This window comes from Thalassophryne amazonica, chromosome 18 (assembly GCF_902500255.1).
Source record: "Thalassophryne amazonica chromosome 18, fThaAma1.1, whole genome shotgun sequence".
In the NCBI taxonomy this organism is placed as follows: domain Eukaryota; kingdom Metazoa; phylum Chordata; class Actinopteri; order Batrachoidiformes; family Batrachoididae; genus Thalassophryne; species Thalassophryne amazonica.
Genome location: NC_047120.1, coordinates 49,625,594 through 49,646,270, shown reverse-complemented (window position 1 = coordinate 49,646,270; position 20,677 = coordinate 49,625,594). Strand labels below are relative to the sequence as shown.

At 39.9% G+C, this 20,677-nt stretch overlaps 1 protein-coding gene across 1 annotated transcript in view; it reads left to right on the top strand.

The window, feature by feature from the left end:
• LOC117530861 (protocadherin-15-like) overlaps positions 1-20,677 on the top strand; it is a 520,141-nt gene that overhangs the window by 129,253 nt on the left and 370,211 nt on the right. Inside the window, 2 exon segments of the mRNA XM_034193803.1 lie at positions 4,860-5,020; positions 8,861-9,016. Of these exon segments, the coding sequence (XP_034049694.1) occupies positions 4,860-5,020; positions 8,861-9,016 (317 nt within the window).

Sequence of the window (20,677 nt, the reverse complement as noted above, 5' to 3'; positions counted from 1 at the left end):
GATGGATGGATGGATGGATGGATGGATAGTTAGCATTTGGGACACTAAACTCTAAACCCGCATCGGACTTTTCAGCCACCAGAGGGCTTGTAGAAAATAAACTTAAAAAAAAAAAAAAAGGCCTTCCCACTATCCTCGCAAGCGAGGAAACTGCCAACAACACTAAACTACAACTACACTACACTACTGTGGTGAGCAGTTAATTATTAGTTAGCTGACACTGAACCCCATGTTGAGTCTCACAGCAGTGATGTCACCAGTGTGCCCTGGTTGTGCCTTGACATCCACTCTGTTATTTTGGTTATCTGATTGCATCCATTGTTCAGTCGGACAAACTCCATCAGAAAGACTCTCTGTGTTACCCTCACCTAGGTTAACCTGTGAGCCAATATGCGGTACTGGTGTGTGGTTGTTTCTGTGTACAAACAACTTCTTGGAACCATAGGTTAGAGTTGGGTAGGAATTCATACAGGGGATGTGTCTGACTTCTAAAGCAAAAGTACTGTACTACATGTACAACTATACCCATACACCCCAAAAATAAAGCAGATCCATGCATGCATGTTACAGATGTCCATCAGTAACTGAATTTGACAACATGAGATCTAGCAGAAGGAAACTTGAGTGAGTCTAGAGGTCCAAATTATGTTTCTGCATACAAATGTATGATTTGATGCCAGAATCATTCAAATCAGACAACGTTGTGCAATTCTATTGCTAAATATAATTTTATTATACTGGAAATGGCAGCCATCTTGAAAACTGGCAGCCATCTTGAATTTCAAGTGGCCCGTGGGATTTTTCAAAAGAGGGATACCCATGGAATACTTGAGCCAATTTTGGTGCTTGTTTCACCATTTGAAATATTTTGCAGAAATATTCCGTTATCTGCTGCACTAATTGTTGTCAATTAAACATTACTCGATTGTTTTCTTTTTACAGTTTTTATGTCGTGATTTTACACGATTTGACACTTTTTTACAGTGTACATTGGTTAACGCTAGAATATTTTTCATAGCTTTGAGGACTTCTTTTCTGCATCAACAAAAGGAAAATGAAGTCTTAGCTCAGGCTATTTTTTATGACTTCAGTTGGCATAATGAAAAGGCCTAAAGTTAAGGAGAAAAACCACTGAGCAGAAGGATGTTACTAAGTTACAAAGCTAAGGCTAACAAGTCAGGCAGCATTTGGTTCGGGTATTTGATAAACATGTTTTTGTAGACTGGTTGGTCGTTCTTTTAATGAATGGCTTGGGCAAAGATGTTAAAATCTATGACTAGCATCCAGCCTTATCAACCATGGCAGATAACGTCGCCAAGCTATTGATATCAGCTAATTAGTGCTAACAGTGCTGAAATACAACTTTAAAAATACCAAAATTTCACACAATGGAAATACAGGAGCACAGACTACTTACATGATCCAATTAAAACCCACACCAAGACATATTATGTCAGATATTTGAATTAAAATTAAAAGGACAAACACAATTAAGTCCACATACTAAATGTCACTCAGTGCAACCACACACATAAATGTTGATAATGTTATGGCTTAAAATAGCTTAAACTGATGAGTTACATAGAAATTTACTCCCAGTGCAATTGTCATGAATGGAGAAACCTACATAGCTATAAAGACCAAATCCCGTTTTTGTCATTGAAGGAACTGCAGGATTTGGCATGTCAGCATTAGTTTCATGTTTCAGCAGTGCATGTTGCTGCTTGAAAGAAGTACATAGGCACCTAATTCCTGTGTTTCAGTTCATAAAATGAAAGAAACCAGTCAGATTGTAATCTGTTATCCCCTCTAAGAGCCAGTGTCACAGACCGAACGGTCCGCCCCTAAAAATCGGTCCGCCTTTTGCATCTACGCATGTGTCATTTTGGACCACAGCAGCTCATCTGAGACGGAGTCTCTTCACCCAAAGCAATCAAATGGATTAATGGGATCATTAACCAACAGATGATAAAGGTAAAACCGCTTAAATCATTTTAAAGTCAGTTTTAAGCAGAATCGAGGCCATTTTAAGCAGAAATGAGGCAAAATTCCATGACATTTTGAAATCCGACGCGCAGTGAACGCAATAGCTAGCAGCCCGTTTAGCCACGGTGCTCTGATCGCTTCTGCCACTGAATTTATGTGAAAATGATTGTTGTACAAAAGCTTCAGATATCTGTCGCTGAGACAGATGATGACTGGAGGCAGTTTGAAGCAGAAACGAGGTGATAATCCGTGAACCGTGTCATCGGGGGGACAGATTTTTAGAGGGACCGTTTGGTCAGTGACACCGGAGTGCCCTATTGTCCAGAAGCCTATCTTGATCTTGCCTGGATCTTTTGGGGGGAGAAACCATCATTCTGAAAAAGTCCAACAGGGATCCTATAGGATATTTATCATTGGGAATTCTACAAGCTTTTTCTCTAAAATTGAAAGGACTTTTATCTATAGAAATCCTTTCATTCAAATTCATGTTTTGAATGTCTTGGCAAGCAAGTTACGTTGTTCTGAGTATTAATGTACCAGAAACATGACCAGGCTTTATTTGTGGCTGTTGAACAACGTATCTACAGTACATTTGGAGCATGTCCAATGCTACTTTCTTATTTACTCTTTGTTTACTTATTTACACTTTACTCTCTGGCTAAGAAGAACAGATTTAATGGATAAAGAGCACAAACTGAGAATCTTCACTAAATTAGGATTGGAAATGGTGTCATCTTGACCCAGGCCATCACGCGCTTGCCGGCACCCCCTGATAAGAACGGCAGAGTTCGGTGATTAAAAAGTAAACTTCAGCTGCGAGCTTCCATGGGAATGCTTTCCAAACTTTATGTGTGTTGCTGTGCCTTATAAAATGTTGCTGTGTGAGCAGGACTGCACTTGTAATGTATTTATCTTTAAGGTTAATGTACTTAAAACACATAAGGGACTTTCTTCTGTATATTGGCAAGTGGGTGGATTGTGTTTGCATTTTCCATCATCCCTACTAGCTTACTCCTTTGCATATATTACTTTTTTCATAGTCTTTGAATGTAAAATGAGGGCATTCACTTTTTTATTACAACTAAACTGTTCCAATGAAACTGTTTTTAAAGAGCAATATATAGATGTACATTTTTTTGTTGTTTATTTATGACAAATGAATAGGAAAAGTTAAATTTATAGTTGATTGTTGAATTTGAAATGAAGTAGAGTAGAAGTGAAGATGTAAAGGACAATGATAATGTTATAACTGTGAAAAGGCTGACCTTAGCCACACCTTTGTCATATTAATCCAAACACTCTAGAAATTAAGCCATTTTGCCCCACTGGCAACAATTGTTGCTGAAGTGTATCACTCTCATGTTCTACTCACAATAAAAAAAAATCTCAGAGGTACTAATGCCTGGTTCACACAGTAGGATTTTAAAATTGTCTGTAGGTTTCCAAAACCTGAGAGACCACACACGTGGAGATAAAAAATCATCTAACAGTGTTGGTCGTCCAGTGTGTGGTGTGCAGCCACACGGTAAGCACAACACCACCACACACGAACAGATTTACATGAACAGAGATACTTTTTTGGAGTATTTACAACAGAGGAAAAAAGATACAAAAAGAAAAAGAAAAGGTGTTCTTTAAAGGAGTGGAGACAGCACGACCACCGGACTTCTGGTAAGCCATAACAGCTGTTTTGATTTAGATTCCGCTCCGTGCGTCCGTCACCTCACTTTCTGATTGGCTGTACGTCACATTCAGCAGGCTGCGTGCTCGTTTGTGGTCGGGGGACACAACACGCTGCGATATCGGGCCAAGACAATCCAACATGTTGAATATCCCTGATTTGCGATTGGAATGTCCCTGACGTCCTTCCTTCCGAATAGATCAGAGCTCTCTTAACACACTGCACAGGACAGGAATATCTGATCAGATTATCTTTAGTGTCATCACGATTGTCGGGGTGTCCTTAAGATTGTCAGAAGGGGAAGATCGGGTCTGATATCGGCCTAATTATCTTGCCGTGTGAACCAGGCTTAATGCAACTTTTTCCACTTGTAAAAAAAAATAATCTGGGCATAAATGGGTTAATAAATGACTGTTTATTATCATATGTAGGACAAAGTATAGCTTGAACAAGATGCAGCAAAAATCATATATACTTGCATCGCAGCATTTTGGGTTGTAATTGAATTGTGAGGTGCCGAGACATTCCTACACCTACTATACTTCAAAATACTGCAGAGACCAATTGAATGGATCCTTTTTCAGAACTGGAGCTAGGTCTCGCCCTAGGTCTCAAGAAATGATGGCGAATAAAGTTCACCAACTACATACCATCACAAAACATTTTGAAAGCTCAGATTTCTGTCATTAAAACAGCCCACATACAGCTGAATGTTCTGTCAATAAATTGACACCTTTGGTGCCCTCGGACTATTGATTGGACTCTGCAATACGGAAAGTATATGAAGGAATTTTTCTATTCTTGTTTTTGTTATTGCTGTTATTATTTTGTTGTTGTTTGTTTATGATTGTATTATTCTATATATTGTCTATTCCACCTTTCATTTTACTCACATTGATCCTGTGTGCTGTTAGTGGTCTTTCTCTTTTGTTGCACCCTCATTTCTGTTATATTTAACTTTGTCTCCAACCTATTAACTGTACTAATCAAACCTGTCATGAAAAGAGAACACACGTAAATTAAATTAATCTTTTTTTCATTTGCTTTTCATAATAAAGTGACTTTCAGAATAAACCTGACTGTGCTTTTCCACAAACTGCTTTGAAAAAAAAATTTAGTCCTCAGTCAGAAACCTGGACTTTCCATCCCCCTTTCTAGCATTTGAAATATTTGTTTCTGTGTGTATTAATAGGAACGTTGCTGGTGGAAAACATGCACATAAATGGCGTGGCAGAGGGTCCAGACCGTACCATTTCTCTGTCGCTACGGGACAACCACAATTACTGGGTGATCCTTGACCCTTCCAAACAAGCCCTTTACCTCAACAGCACTGGACGTGTTCTGGATCGAGATGTAGGTCCACCATGCTATTTTATTCCAGTGTCATCTGAGCTGATGTGTTTCTTATTGTTCTCTTTTTTTTTCCTGATGTGCTTTTCATTGTGAGACTTTCACTGTCCAGCATAAATAGAAATTTCACCTCCATTCTGTAGACACAGTAGTGAATTATAGTGGCACGTTTTCTTGAAATAAACCAAATATGATTTTTATTTGCTGGAGACTTGCAAAAGGACCCCTCAGAATGTTGAAAGCCCAACACAGATAGCAGAGGTTATCCGTAATGCTACAAGAACTTCATCAGTTTAAATATGTCTGCCGGTCTTAAATTACCCTTGCCCTACTATGGTTATTTTTTCCTCACTGATCAACCAACAAATCTGCCCTTTGGTCATTGTTCTTATACAACCCCTGGCAAAAATTATGGAATCACCGGCCTCGGAGGATGTTCATTCAGTTGTTTAATTTTGTAGAAAAAAAGCAGATCACAGACATGACACAAAACTAAAGTCATTTCAAATGGCAACTTTCTGGCTTTAAGAAACACTATAATAAATCAGGAAAAAAAATTGTGGCAGTCAGTAACGGTTACTTTTTTAGACCAAGCAGAGGGAAAAAAATATGGACTCACTCAATTCTGAGGACAAAATTATGGAATCATGAAAAACAAAAGAACGCTCCAACACATCACTAGTATTTTGTTGCACCACCTCTGGCTTTTATAACAGCTGGACTCACTCAATTCTGAGGAAAAAAGTATGGAATCACCCTGTAAATTTTCATCCCCAAAACTAACACCTGCATCAGATCAGGTCTGCTTGTTAGTCTGCATCTAAAAAGGAGTGATCACACCTTGGAGAGCTGTTGCACCAAGTGGACTGACATGAATCATGGCTCCAACATGAGAGATGTCAATTGAAACAAAGGAGAGGATTATCAAGCTCTTAAAAGAAGGTAAATCATCATGCAATGTTGCAAAAGATGTTGGTTGTTCACAGTCAGCTGTGTCTAAACTCTGGACCAAATACAAACAACATGGGAAGGTTGTTAAAGGCAAACATACTGGTAGACCAAGACATCAAAGTGTCAAGACAGAAAAAAAGGCACTGGGGAGATGGCTGTCATTACATCATCAATAAATGCACAAGTTTACGTTGATATTTTGGACACTTTTCTTATCCCATCAATTGAAAGGATGTTTGGGGATGATGAAATCATTTTTCAAGATGATAATGCATCTTGCCATAGAGCAAAAACTGTGAAAACATTCCTTGCAAAAAGACACATAGGGTCAATGTCATGGCCTGCAAATAGTCCGGATCTTAATCCAATTGAAAATCTTTGGTGGAAGTTGAAGAAAATGGTCCATGACAAGGCTCCAACCTGCAAAGCTGATCTGGCAACAGCAATCAGAGAAAGTTGGAGCCAGATTGATGAAGAGTACTGTTTGTCACTCATTAAGTCCATGCCTCAGAGACTGCAAGCTGTTATAAAAGCCAGAGGTGGTGCAACAAAATACTAGTGATGTGTTGGAGTGTTTTTTGTTTTTCATGATTCCATAATTTTTTCCTCAGAATTGAGTGATTCCATATTTTTTTCCCTCTGCTTGGTCTTAAAAAAGTAACCGTTACTGACTTCCACAATTTTTTTTCCCTGATTTCTTATAGTGTTTCTTAAAGCCAGAAAGTGTTATATGGCTGGGGGGGCCTGGCTGCCTTTTTGTTTCTGTCCTTTGTTTCTCCTTCCAGGTGGCTTGCATTTGGGACTGAGTGGCTGTGTTGATGAGGTTATCAGAACCTCACCCTGATCACCTGCGGCTCGTCAGGACTCACAGCTGAGGTGCATCTATATGGATTGGAACATGGTGGCATTTAAGACTGGAGTATACAGTGTGTATTTGCCAGAGACTCGACCTTGTGACCAGACGGGTGAGATCGTCGTCTCGGGAGCCATCTCATCATCAGTGGATGCAGAGAACGTCCAGGGTTTGATGCACGGTCTGTGAAAGAGGAGGGGGTGAGGTCTCACGCTCGTCAGCACACTTCCTGAGGTACGTTAGATTTTGTGACTAACATTTATACAGTCAAATGTGGTGTCCCTCACACCTTTGTATATTGAGCTGTATGTTAGTCATGTATCGGCTTCCACTGCAGTGGAGTTTTGTGAACTGGATGTTCCATGCCTGCAGGTTGGGAAGCTGATTAGTAATCAAGCCAGGAAGTGTTTGCTGTTTGTACACCTTTAAGTGTTCTCTCTGTGTGTAGAGTGTGGACTCACATAATGGTTCCTTCTTTCACAGACTCGGTTTGTTGCGGCCACCTGGGGGGTGTCGGCGGGGTCCTTGGGTCCGAACAGCTTCTGGCTCCGGACCGTTAGTGCTGCTGGGAGCGCACCACGCCAGACCGCACTTTCTTTTGTATTTTTTGTATCACTGTTATGTATTAAATTCAGTTAGCCTTTGTACCGTGCTCTGCTTATTTCATACTGGGTCCTTCAAACGCTGGTCGGTTCTCCGAGCTGCGTCCGACACATAACAGAAAGTTGCCATTTGAAATGACTTTAGTTTTGTGTCATGTCTGTGATCTGCTTTTTTTCTACAAAATTAAACAACTGAATGAACATCCTCCGAGGCCGGTGATTCCATAATTTTTGCCAGGGGTTGTAGTTGTGATCATGATTCCTTTGATCCTGATTACCGCATAAAAACAATCAGTAAGCAGGACTGAAGATCCAAGACAAGGATCAAAGGTCAGGATTTACCTCTTGACCCATATTCCTTTGATCCTGTCTTCCTAGAGCCTAATCAAGGGATGACCATTGAGTTTGATTCTTGTTTGCTGAGTTTTGATCCTTATAACTTTGATCCTAATTACAAGATTAATGCAAAACAGACAAAAGCTGACAAAAACATAATCTGCTTGGTTCAAGCATAATTGATCAGGTTCAAAGAGGAGTAATCAGGATCAAAAGATTTAACCCTGCCCAAATGAAAAAGAGATCAAAGGAAAATGTCAGTGGAGATATAAATGGGTTTATTGGACTTGGGCTGAGGTATGTGGTCGCTGAACGCACTTACAGTGACATGACAAAACATAGTTAAAGAAAACTAAAAAAGTGTTCTGGATACATCCACAGGCAGGGATCAAGCCCTGAGGAGTTTGTGTTAGTCATGGCGAGGTGCAGGACACTGCAGCCATGTTTACACTGATACAATTCAGAACATTGTTTTCTGCACCAAGTGGTGCCCAAAGGTTGTGGGGGCCAACAGTCACATGCTGTTCTGAGTAAACTGCATCACATTCTGGGGAAATATCCTGTTTGTGTGTCTCAAAAGTTTTCTTTTCTGTGCAAATTTTAGCTTCATTCTTGCTTTTTGGGTCCCGTTTTCTTGATCTGATAGGTTGAAGATTATATAAGGGAGTCTTCTGCACCAAAATGTTAACCAAAGTATGGATTTGCTGGAGTTCTAGTTATTTGTCTGTTTTCTGTCTGTCTGTCAGTGGGCATAATAACTTGAATTGTTACAGACAGATTGCAATGAATTTTCATAGGGTGGTCACATTTGGTCCAAGAAAGATTTTATTCCATTATTAGCCAACCAGGGGTAGAATCGGGTCAAATTTGATTAATAATCTGTACAATCTTCCATTGATTTCCACTTTATTTGAACAAAACAACACCCATACCTTCCCTTTAATTCAGATGAGAACTGATTAGTGAGGGACTGTTGGGTCTTGATGGTGGCGTTTGGTCTGTAAATCATTTTGTACTGATTTACTAATATTGCTATTCTGCATGTTTGTTTTGTTGTAAGCATTGACTAAAGTTTTTTTTTTGTTTGTTTATCTCTTTCAGCCTCCATCTTATATTCAGTCCATTGTGGTTCAGGTTCAATGTACCAATGAGCTCGTCGGCACTGTGATTTTGCACGAGGTGCGCATCGTTGTTCGAGATCGTAACGACAACGCACCACGCTTCCAACAACCACGATACTATGTCGCTGTCAGCGAGGTAAAACAAGCACCAGAGTGCACACAAAAATGTTTCTCATACCTTGATATATACTGCAAATAACCAAGTATAGTGAGTTCAATCAAATTCCTGAAAGTGACTTGTCAAAGAAACATTTGTCTGTTCTTCACCGTGTTTGGGAGCTTTTTTATTTCAAAATACCCGCAGCGCCACTGGCTGTCAGCTGCAGAGCTCATGTTTTTTGAGAAATCGTAGGGCAAAACTTACAATGGATCACTTGTACCGCACAGAGATTCTTCGTGAGGGTCACAGATGGTGCTAACAACTCTGGCAATAGAAGTCAGTGCTCCAGAGAGATGACCTTTAGTGTACTGCATAATGCCGTATGCTTTGGATACTTCCACCAAGTGGTACTGCATGTGGCATTTTGCTGTCAGACTGCAGTTGAAGGCAAGAACAGTATGCAGAGAATGGGGGAATTGCTGGGCAGCCCTAAAAACAGCCTAAATATGCTATTTCAAGACATCCACAATATCATTTTAGATGCCCGTCCTACAGTTTGTGTGTCCTCCAGAGTCCAGGGAAGCAGAATTTAAATAGAGGAGGTTCAGACTTAAACTGGACAAGGATTCATGTAGCCTGCTGTCAGCGTAGACCTTGGCAGACCCAGTAGAACATCTCATTATGCAGTCTTCCAGTGCCTATCCAACACAATCTGTCTTCTCAACCTCTCCCTCTCTCTTAGCCTCTGTCCCTTTTTCTTTGCAGCTTTAGCCCTCACTCCTTCTCTTCTACCCTCTCAAAAATCCATGCTTTCACTAATGTGCCTATAAAAATTATTCAACGCCCACTGAAAGTTGTCGTGAGTTCTTTGACATAAATCAATATTAATAAAACATCAATTCAATTCAATTTATTTAACTTGTATAGCGCCAAATCACAACAGAGTCGCCTCAAGGCGCTTCACACAAAACTATTCTGAAAACAACACAAAATAAAATTAAAATATTAAAAAAGCACAATACAAAAGTAAAATAAAAAGCATTAATTAAAAACATTTAATTAAAATAAAAAGCTAGTCATATGCAACAGAAAACAAATGCATCTTAAGTCTGATCTGGCAACTTGTTTCCGACGGATTGTTTGTTGTTGTGACGCTATTCTGAACTTCACACGGTTGTATACGTTTCTTTTATTTCTGTTTAGCACTCTTCTGCTTATTAATTGTATCTACTCTGAATGTTATTTAACTATAGTCCTGTTGTAATTTACTAGCATTTAGCTTTCGCTAGCTAGGTCGTTATTTTTATAGCTGATTCTTTTTACCTGGTTAATACTTGTTAGTTTTTCAGTTGAACTGCTGTGAATTTTAAGTAATTATTTTACTCCTGTGTAAATTGTAGGAGCGGCTAGCATTTTCGCTAGCAGTTAGCTTGCGTTAGTGACTTCGGACACTCGTTTTCATTTTTTCATTTTTTTTATATACTTCTGTTAGTTAACTGTTAGTGTAACTGTTGTGAACTTTAGCTTAGTACTTTGCTCTTGTGTTAATCTTAGGAGTGGTATATATATATTTATTGTTCCTACATTTCTAATACTTCTGCTACTCTTTCAGTGTAACTGCTGTGAACTTTAATTCATTTATTTGCGTCTGTGTGAGCCTTAGGAGTGGTTAGCTTATCCATTATTGGTTAGCTTGTGCTTGCTTGGCTATACTCTTGAATTTCCTAGTACACAAAGTTCACTACTTTACCTACTGTACACCCTCCATAAATCCTACGTGATGTTGGAAGATAGGGTGGCTCTCTTAGAGAGCCGTGTCCGTTAGTTAGAGCAGCTTCTTAGCACAGTGGAGTTAGATGTTACGGGTACTCCAGATGAGGTTAGTGCTGGGCCGGCTAGTGAGCCCATTAGCATCAGCCTAGAAACGCCGGTTGTGGAGGACGGTTTTCGGACTGTGGCGAGGTGGAGGAAGCCCCGTAGGGCTTGGTGCCCGGTCGTGGCACCCCGATCGCATTCGCCACTGCGAACTGCGAATCGGTTCTCCCCCTTGGATTTACCTGATGTGAATTCTCAGAGCGCACAAGTGACTTCCACTCCTATCTCCAGGCTGAAACACCGGACTTTAGTGATAGGGGATTCTATCACCCGCAAAGTCAGGTTACAGATGCCAGCTGACGTTAAATGTATTCTTGGGGCCAGAGCTCCCGACATTGCATCCCATCTTAGGGTGCTGACGCTGCAGAAGGGAAGACAGACAAAGGAACATGACATGAGATATAGTCACATAGTTATTCACGTCGGCACCAATGATATCAGGATGAAGCACTCTGAGGTCACAAAAATGGACATAGAGAGGACGTGTGAACTTGTCAGAAACATGTGTCGGCATCGATTAATAATCTCTGGTCCCCTCCCCTCCTGGGGTACTGATGAGGCATTTAGCACGCTGACATCATTAAATAGGTGGCTGGCGCAGTTTTGTCAACAGCAAGGCTTTAGCTTTATTGATAACTGGCCTTCGTTCTAGGGCCGCCGTGGCCTGCTGATGCCAGACGGCCTCCACCCTACTGGGGAAGGCGCCGCCATCTTGTCTGCGAACATAGATAGAGCTCTACAAGGAGGGTAACATTAGGAATCTACAGCAGGCCACGGAGCAGGTGATTAGAGACCCTGCAAGTCTTGTGACAAATGTGGGTGTGGAATCCATTAGCTTAGCAGGGAAATTAGTGCAGAAAATCCACTATGGTGATAGTGCAGTTTATCTGCCAGGGAGGGAAATTCAACAAGTTGAGACTGTGGCCTGCTCCCCGTAGACGTGTCCATAAAAATCATAGAAGGATATCCTTTGCAAACTTAATACCCATTACTATATTGGATCATGTTGAAATTGAGGATGGCCCAGTGGTTGTTCCAGTAATAGAAAAGATTTTGTGTCTGCTACCTACAACGAGCATGGAATGTCTCAAACCTAAACCTACTTCTAGGCATTTTATATATGCTACTCTGGAACCACCCCTAAACCCAAACAGTTCAACTGTCAACCCCACTGAGGTCCTTAGACTGGGTCTCATTAACATAAGATCACTGTTCTCAAAATCATTGTTGATTAATGATTTAATTATTGATCATCACTTAGATATGATTGGGTTATGTGAAACCTGGCTTAATCTTACAGCTGTCCTCTCCTTAAATGAAGCCTGCACACCAGCATATACATTTAGTCACGTCCCTCGTGATGCAAAGCAAGGCGGGGGTGTTGCTCTTATTTATAAATCTAGGTTTAGCTTATTAGCTGTTGGGGGTCACAAATATAACTCGTTTGAGCATCTGATTCTCTGCTCCGCTAAGGATATTATGCATTGCCAAGGTCAGAAGAATAAAAATCAGCCATATTACTTTGTCACTGTATATAGGCCTCCTGGCCCATATTCTGAATTCTTAGATGAATTTGGTGCATTCATCTCTAACTTGTCAACTAGTGCAGATCACATTCTGATCATTGGTGACTTTAACGTTCATATAAATAAGCCTTCTGTTCTCCTCTGCAAATCATTTATGGAAATTGTGGATGCATTAGGATTTCGGCAATGCATTCTGGATTCGACGCACATTAGTGGAAATACCCTGGATCTGGTTCTCGCACGTGGTATTGCTGTCACGAAGATTGACATCATGCCTCTTACATCAGTGGTCTCTGATCACTCACTTATTAAGTTTACAGTTTTGCTGCCGTGTTTAGTGGAACAACAACCTTATTTATCACTGCAGCGATGCATCAACTCCTCAACTAAGACTGAACTATAAGCTAGACTGCCTGATGTCTTAGCCTCACTTTTGACAAATACCCAGTCAGTAAACAGACTTTTGGATAGTTTAAACTCAGTGCTCAAAATGACACTCGACATGATTGCACCACCTGTGTTGAAACCGCGCTCCCCCAAATCGCAGTCACCTTGGTTCAGTGATTACCTGCGTGACCTCAAGCATAAAGCAAGAGGTCTAGAACGGAAATGGCGTCATTCAAAATTAGAAGTATTCCACCTTGCATGGCGTAATGCTCGCTCTCCTTTTACAGCACAAGATTTCCTAGATTACTTTGAGAAGAAAATAGATGACATTAGGTTCAACATACCCCAGCATGCCTTAACCCAGCCACTACACCCTGCTATTGAGGTGGGCGCCACTACTGACGTATTACCTAGATTTACAGAATTTGATAGTATCTCTCTAGACATGCTGATGAAACTCGTAACATCAACAAAAAGCACAACCTGTTTATTTGATCCTATACCAACAAAACTGTTTAACTCTTGGGCCGATTGTGCTGGAAATTATTAATCTTTCTTTAACTTCTAGATCTGTTCCTAAATGTTTCAAATCTGCAGTGATTAAACCATTACTTAAGAAACCTAATCTTGACCCTAGTGTATTTAAAAACCTTTGGCCGATATCAAATCTATCATTTTGCTCTAAAATTCTGGAAAAAGTGGTGTCACGACAGCTCATAGACTAATTTACAGAGAATAATCTCTTTGAGCCACTGCAGTCTGCTTTTAGAAAATATCATTCCACAGAGATGGCTCTCACTAAAGTGGTGAATGATCTTCTGCTTACAATGGACTCGGACACCACTACGGTTCTGCTGCTGTTAGATCTCAGTGCTGCATTTGATACAGTGGAGCATCATATTCTACTTGATAGGCTGGAAAATCATTTTGGGATTACTGGGAGTGCCCTTGCATGGCTGACGTCATACTTGACCAGTCGTTCTCATTGTGTTTTGTACAGTAACACTACCTCTAACCTTAGTGACATGAAATTTGGGGTTCCTCAGGGGTCTGTCTTAGGCCCCCTGCTTTTCTCCCTTTATATAGCACCCCTTGGGCACATATTGCGGTGTTTTGGGATTACCTTTCACTGCTATGCAGATGATACTCAGTTATATATGCCGATAACTGCTGGTAATCTCGTTCACATAAAATCCTTAGAATATTGCCTTGCAGCAGTGAGAAGTTGGATGTCCAGAAACTTCCTACTTTTAAACTCTGAAAAGACTGAAATGATGGTTCTTGGTCCAGTGAGACATCGGCATCAATTCTGAATAAGAAGTCTGCGGGTCACAGAGCTTTTTCTTATCGTGCCCCTGTTCTGTGGAATGGTCTCCCTGCATCAATAAAACAATCAAATTCTGTGGAGACTTTCAAGTCCAGACTTAAGACACACTTATTTTCCCTTTCATATGGCTAGCATACTGGTACAGTTTTGTTTTACACTTTTTACACTTTTAATTCATGTTATTAGTAATTGGAGTGGGCCACGGCCTCAACTTCACCTAAATTCTGGGTCTTTTAGTGAAGCTTAGGGCTAGTGACTGGCGATCACCTTAGTATTTCTTCTGTTTTTCTTGTTGATTAATGCTGGCAAATTATACAGTATTTTTTGTCTTTCTGATGCCTGATTCTGTTTTTTCTCTGTTTAAGGTGCAGCTCCATCCAGAGATGGGAGTTGTGTTTGTGTTGGCGACCCTCCTGCCCTGTGCACCAACAGCAATTCTTGTATATTTATCCATGAATTTGTTCTGTGAATTATTTCTGTAATTTATGTTTGTAGCATGGCCCAGGCAGAGGGTCACCCCTTTGAGTCTGGTCTGCTTGAGGTTTCTTCCTCAGAGGGAGTTTCTCCTTACCTCTGTTGCTCTGGGGGTTGGTAAGGTTAGACCTTACCTGTGTGAAGCGCCTTGAGGCAACTCTGTTGTGATTTGGCTCTATATAAAGGAAAATAAATTGAAAAATGAAATTGAAATTGTCTTAAGTCTGGACTTAAGTCACCACAGAATCTGTTTTATTGACACAGGGAGATCATTCCATAGAACACGGGCACGATAAGAAAAAGCTCTATGACCCGCAGACGTTTTATTTACCCTAGGAACACAAAGTAATCCTGCATCCTGCGAACGCAAAGCCCTGGCCGGTACGTAGGGTTTAATTAGATTTAATGCTTTATTTTAAAAAAGGGGGGTTATATTTTGTCTATTCTGACACTGAATGGAAAATGACTCTTTAATGTGAAAATAGGTCTTTGCAAAATGACTAAATAAAATTTGAAACAACCTATATTCACTGCACTAAAAAATGGCTCATTGGATGAACTCAATTCAGTTATGTGCAGGATTTCCATCTAATAAATATGAGTCTGGTCTGCTTGAGGTTTCTTCCTCACAGAGAGTTTTTCATTACCACTGTTGCTCTGGGGGTTGGTAAGGTTAGACCTTACCTGTTTGAAGCGCCTTGAGGCAACTCTGTTGTGATTTGGCGCTATATAAAGGAAAATAAATTGAAAATTGATATTGAAATTGTCTTAAGTCTGGACTTAAGTCGCCACAGAATCTGTTTTATTGACACAGGGAGATCATTCCACAGAACAGGGGCACGATAAGAAAAAGCTCTATGACCCGCAGACTTTTTATTTACCCTAGGAACACAAAGTAATCCTGCATCCTGCGAACGCAAAGCCCTGGCCGGTATGTAGGGTTTAATTAGATTTAATGCTTTATTTTAAAAAAGGGGGGTTATATTTTGTCTATTCTGACACTGAATGGAAAATGACTCTTTAATGTGAAAATAGGTCTTTGCAAAATGACTAAATAAAATTTGAAACAACCTATATTCACTGCACTAAAAAATGGCTCATTGGATGAACTCAATTCAGTTATGTGCAGGATTTCCATCTAATAAATATATGAGTCTGGTCTGCTTGAGGTTTCTTCCTCACAGGGAGTTTTTCCTTACCACTGTTGCTCTGGGGGTTGGTAAGGTTAGACCTTACCTGTGTGAAGTGCCTTGAGGCAACTCTGTTGTGATTTGGTGCTATATAAAGGAAAATAAATTGAAATTGATATTGAAATATGTAGCCCCAACTCAAATAAAGCACATTCATGCAAGACAATGGAATTTAATTTAGTTGGGTCTACATATATTTATTAGATGGAAATCCAATCCAATGAGTCAGTTTTTTGAGTGTGAACAGAATGCACATCATTAGTAGTGTGTTTCATAATAATTGATCTCAACGGGGGGGAGATGAAATCCACTACAGGAGCTCAACAAATTCATGTTGAAACAATTAACAAGATCACTCTGAAAAGCCATGAAAGCACAGGATTTTTTTTTTTTAGGCAGAAAACCAAGCACAACATACAAGGTGGAGAAATGTATATGGACGAAAGATAAAAATGTAATATTCATTGCTAAAGCAAAGGTAATCCTTCAACAGCCAGACAGCACAGAGCCACTTAGCTATCAACTATTAGTCAGGTTTTCTTGGATGTGTCCTTCATTGCTAAGTGCTCGAATGAATTAGAATTTTTTTTTTTTTTTTTTTGTCATCTTTCTTCCAAGGTGCTAGCAATTTTGCAACCTGTGTCCTGGCTGCCGGGGCCGTCGTCACTTCCTTGGCAAATTTTGTTGTATGCCTGGGGGTCCGTGTCTTGCTAGAAATAAATCATCTTCTGAGATTCCCCTGTATTTTGTTGACTTTATTTTACTTCTGCCTTAACAAGACTCCCGGGACTGCAGAGAAGCATCCCTGCATCATGAAGCTGCCACCACCATGCTTTACAGTCAGGATGGTGTGTTTGTGATGGCATGCAGTGCTTTGCTTGCTTTACAACAACCTTGGTGTTTAAATTGAAAACCATCACAATATAGAACCCTTAGTGTCTCCCATGTGCTCTCTGCCAAACTCTAGCTGACATGACATATGCGTTTTTCACTGTAAAGCTGCGGCTGGTGAAAGACCCAGGTAGTACGTATTGTATTTGTTGTACTTGTTATACTCACAACCTCAGCCAAAAAGGCTTGTAACCCCTTCAGAGTTATTATAAGTGTCATAGCAGCCTTTATCATGAGTCTTGATTTTTGCCTGGCAGCACAGTTTTTAAGAATTTGTGATGGATGTTTGTGCTTTTCGATGATCATTTTGTGTGGTTGCTCAGCACAAATGGCTTGTGTGCATGCCTCCTAAACAACAAGTCCCTGGTTCAAGGCCACCTGTGCCCCATTCTTTTTGTACATCTGGTGTTGTATCAAGAAGGTCATCTGGTATAATGTGTCCCAAATAAACAGGTAGATCCATACCACTGTGGCAACCTCAAGCAAAAAGAAATTAAGGTAGTTCTGCTTTATTCACAGGGTGGACTTGCCACCAAATGGACTCACATGAAATGTAAAGTAGGGGTTGACCGATACTGATACCGATAATCGGCAAGGTTTGGAGGCCAATACCAATATTTGAGGCCGATATTTGCTTACTTGGTTTCTTTAAATGTTTTGCAGCATATGTTTAATTGACAGAACCTTTCAACATGACCTTCACACAAAAAGTGCAAGGAGCTACAAATAACATTATGAAGTTGAACAAATGAACAAATGAACAAATAAATAAATAGAGCACCAGTCTACACACTGCTATCTTCTTCTATGCCAGACTGTGGGACAGCAGCCTTCATCACTGACAGGCTGAACTTCTTTAACCAATCGAGTGGGTGGGACTTTGCTGCTAACCAGAAAGCAGCAATTCATATTTTAAATGAATGTTATGGGCTAATAGCCCCTCAGTGCCAAAGGTAAGGGGCAATTTGCTCTATATGATGGGTACTTCTCAGACATGTTGGTCTATGTGGAGCAGAATAATTTAAAGTAAGCTTTAGAATGTTTTGTAATCTACGGTAAGAGCCACAGCTTGAGGCAATTAAAGTTAAATGATATAAATTTCATTTTTTATGTTATGCATAGGTCATAATTAATTGTTAAAAGGTTAAAAACACATTGATATTTGATGGACACAGCATTTGTTCCCTTCTTCAAAACTGTCTTACTGTGTTAAATTGTCTGATGGAGCTCTCGGCATCACTGGATAAAAGCTCCTGTGTCAGAGTGCAAATGTAAATTTACAGACAGTAGCTTTAATCCAGTCAGGAAAAGTTTTTCTGTCATCTTGTTAGCTTTTTTCTTTCAACATTACTTTTTTAAACAATATAACCCCTTTAATGATTGTCTTGTTTGAGCAAGACCTGAACCTGGACTAATTTTGTTATAAACCTGCTATTTAAAGGATAAAACCTGGATGAAAACATTCTGAATCTTTGTTTTTCACACTTTCCTGTTTCACAAAGTGAGGCTGTGAGCTGAAGATCATTTATGATTAAGTTGCTGCCCTTTAACAAGTATTTAACGCTAAAGTCCGCTGCTCACACAAAGGATCACGTGATCGTTTGTAAACACTAAACGAGAATCAGCTGCATTTCATGAATTATCTGCAAACCGTTAATTGTAAAATGTGAATACTGAAAAAAATATCTCCCAAAACGTGAACGCGGATCTCACAAAACGTGAACGCACGTCTCACAAAATGTGAATATCACTCATAATATATATGTTTTTTTCAGTTTAAGTAGTACATGGATTTCAGTTTACAGTCAATTAATGCAGGAAATCTTGATCACAAACCTGATCTCCACAAAAATGATTTTTTTTTTTTTTTTTTTTTTTTTTTTAATGGGGGTCACTTCAGCCTGAGGAGGTGATCCCAGCAGTTTTTGCTTTTGGTGTCAAGCGCCCGGTCCCACTGGGTGTGTCCCACTCTGGGGACAGTATCAGGTGAGGAGTTTGACTGGGACGGTCCACCTGTCAAACTCACAGAGGACAGAGAAATGGAAACTTAGGGACCGTCTACAAAGTGCAAAAACAAAACACCAGAAAAATATTCAATAAATTCAGGTGCGGTGTCACCGAATTCACTGAACACAGTGGTCTCCTGCTGGATATACTACAGCTCTGACTTTGGATAAATATCATTGTGAAAAACTATGGAAAAATTTTTATTTTTAAATTTTTCAATAGTGGTAATGTTATATGTAGTGAACTCCTGCTGATCTTCACACTGTAAAACGTGGAGGACGGAGTAAGTATGCCCCTTTTTATGCTACTGTGTCTTTTGTCCTACGGTATCAAGTGGTGTAACACGGCAGTCCCCATGAGGGGGCTCATTCTCAGCTCATCAAACTCACTGATTCATTGTTGCAGGTGGTTAAGAATGCTACATTCCATTTCTGCTAATAATAGCTTTGAGGGAGAAATCCTTGATGTACATTATTAAATAATATTTTTTTAAAGGCAAATCATTAAAAATGTTCACTGGAGACAGTACTGTTTATAGGTATCATACACTACTTCTCTCAAGCTTCAGCCTTTTTACACTTTTTAAATTTTTTCTTCCTTCAGCCCTTACTTTTTCTTTTTTTTTGTTACAGCTCTCCACATTCTCATTACTTTGAACATAATTCCGTCCATTTAGTTTGACAAATACCGTGGAGTTTTGAAGAGGCAATGTAAAAATCTCTGAAATTTGATTCGGTTGTTTGGCCAAGGTCATTTTGGCCATAATATGTTTTTAAAAAATGCAATGCCAATTGCTCAAATTGAGGCTGCAATATGAGTCCGTGAGCAAATTTCTTCTGGTTTGAGTGTGAGACCAATCACTAGGCACACAGCTTTAGTCGAATTCTCTCCTGTCACCTCCCCAATTTCTAACTAACTCATCCAAAATATAATGTTGAACAATAGGACCCAAGGCTTCCTCCAGCTTCTCCTGGTCTTTATTTCAAGCACTTAATGAGAGTAAGAAAGTTGGTAATACAGATCAGGCAAGGTTGTTATTTATGCAAATACCCAGAACATAATATTGTGATTTTAAAGATTTAAAAAAACACACACACAACTTGGGGTAGATGATGATCCTTATGGCTGCTTTCATAACTTAGCGCTCGTGCATCAGTCTGGAGTTGTATTATTGTGTGCAATCCAAAAGTGCCACCATGACGGGACAAGACTTTGTAAAGATCATTTGTAGACTAGCGGGAGGCAGGAATGATCCTGCTGGGACAAATCACAGAACAAATGAATAGTGTAGCTGCAAAAGTACACCACTTCTGACACTTTTCTCATGTTTTCTGGTTGTCAGACTTGTGTTTTGACATAAACACATGTTGCAAAGACATGCATGCGGCTCAGACGTTGCAGCATCTTGTCAGCTGCCTTTTTTTCTTCGTGTTCAACTCTTAGGCTCAGAATTTTCTTATTTCGCACATATTTGTGTTATTTTCTCAAGGGAGGTAGCTCAGTGGATAGGAGTTGTGTTACCACTGTCTAGACCTGGGTTTGACTCCCGATCATGCTGCCTGTCTGTGATCTTGGACAAGACACCTGTATTGTCTCAGTCCACCCATGCAGTAATTAATTTTCTCGGACAAGCTAAAAGCGAAAAGTAATGTATGTTGACAAATTTGCATATTGTTATAACGCAAGAGCTTGTATCTGTTTACTACATCTGCATACTTTTGTGAGTGGTACAAAAAATATTACCAGTTCTGACAAACATTTTTGTTCTGAGTGAATACGTTCAGAAACGTGTTATAGAGCTATGTTTCATGTCAAGACTGTTTAAAAATTAAAGACACGTTCAATCCCTGAATCCCTGAATCAGAGTTCCTACAAGCAAGTTGAATGTTAGGATAACATGCAGGGCTCTCCCCAGAAATTTAGAGCACTGTGGCACCAAGGTAGTGTTGGGTCGGGGGGGGGAGAACCTCCTTTGCCCAAACACCCAATGAGACGAGAAGCTTCTGCACTTTGCCTTTTT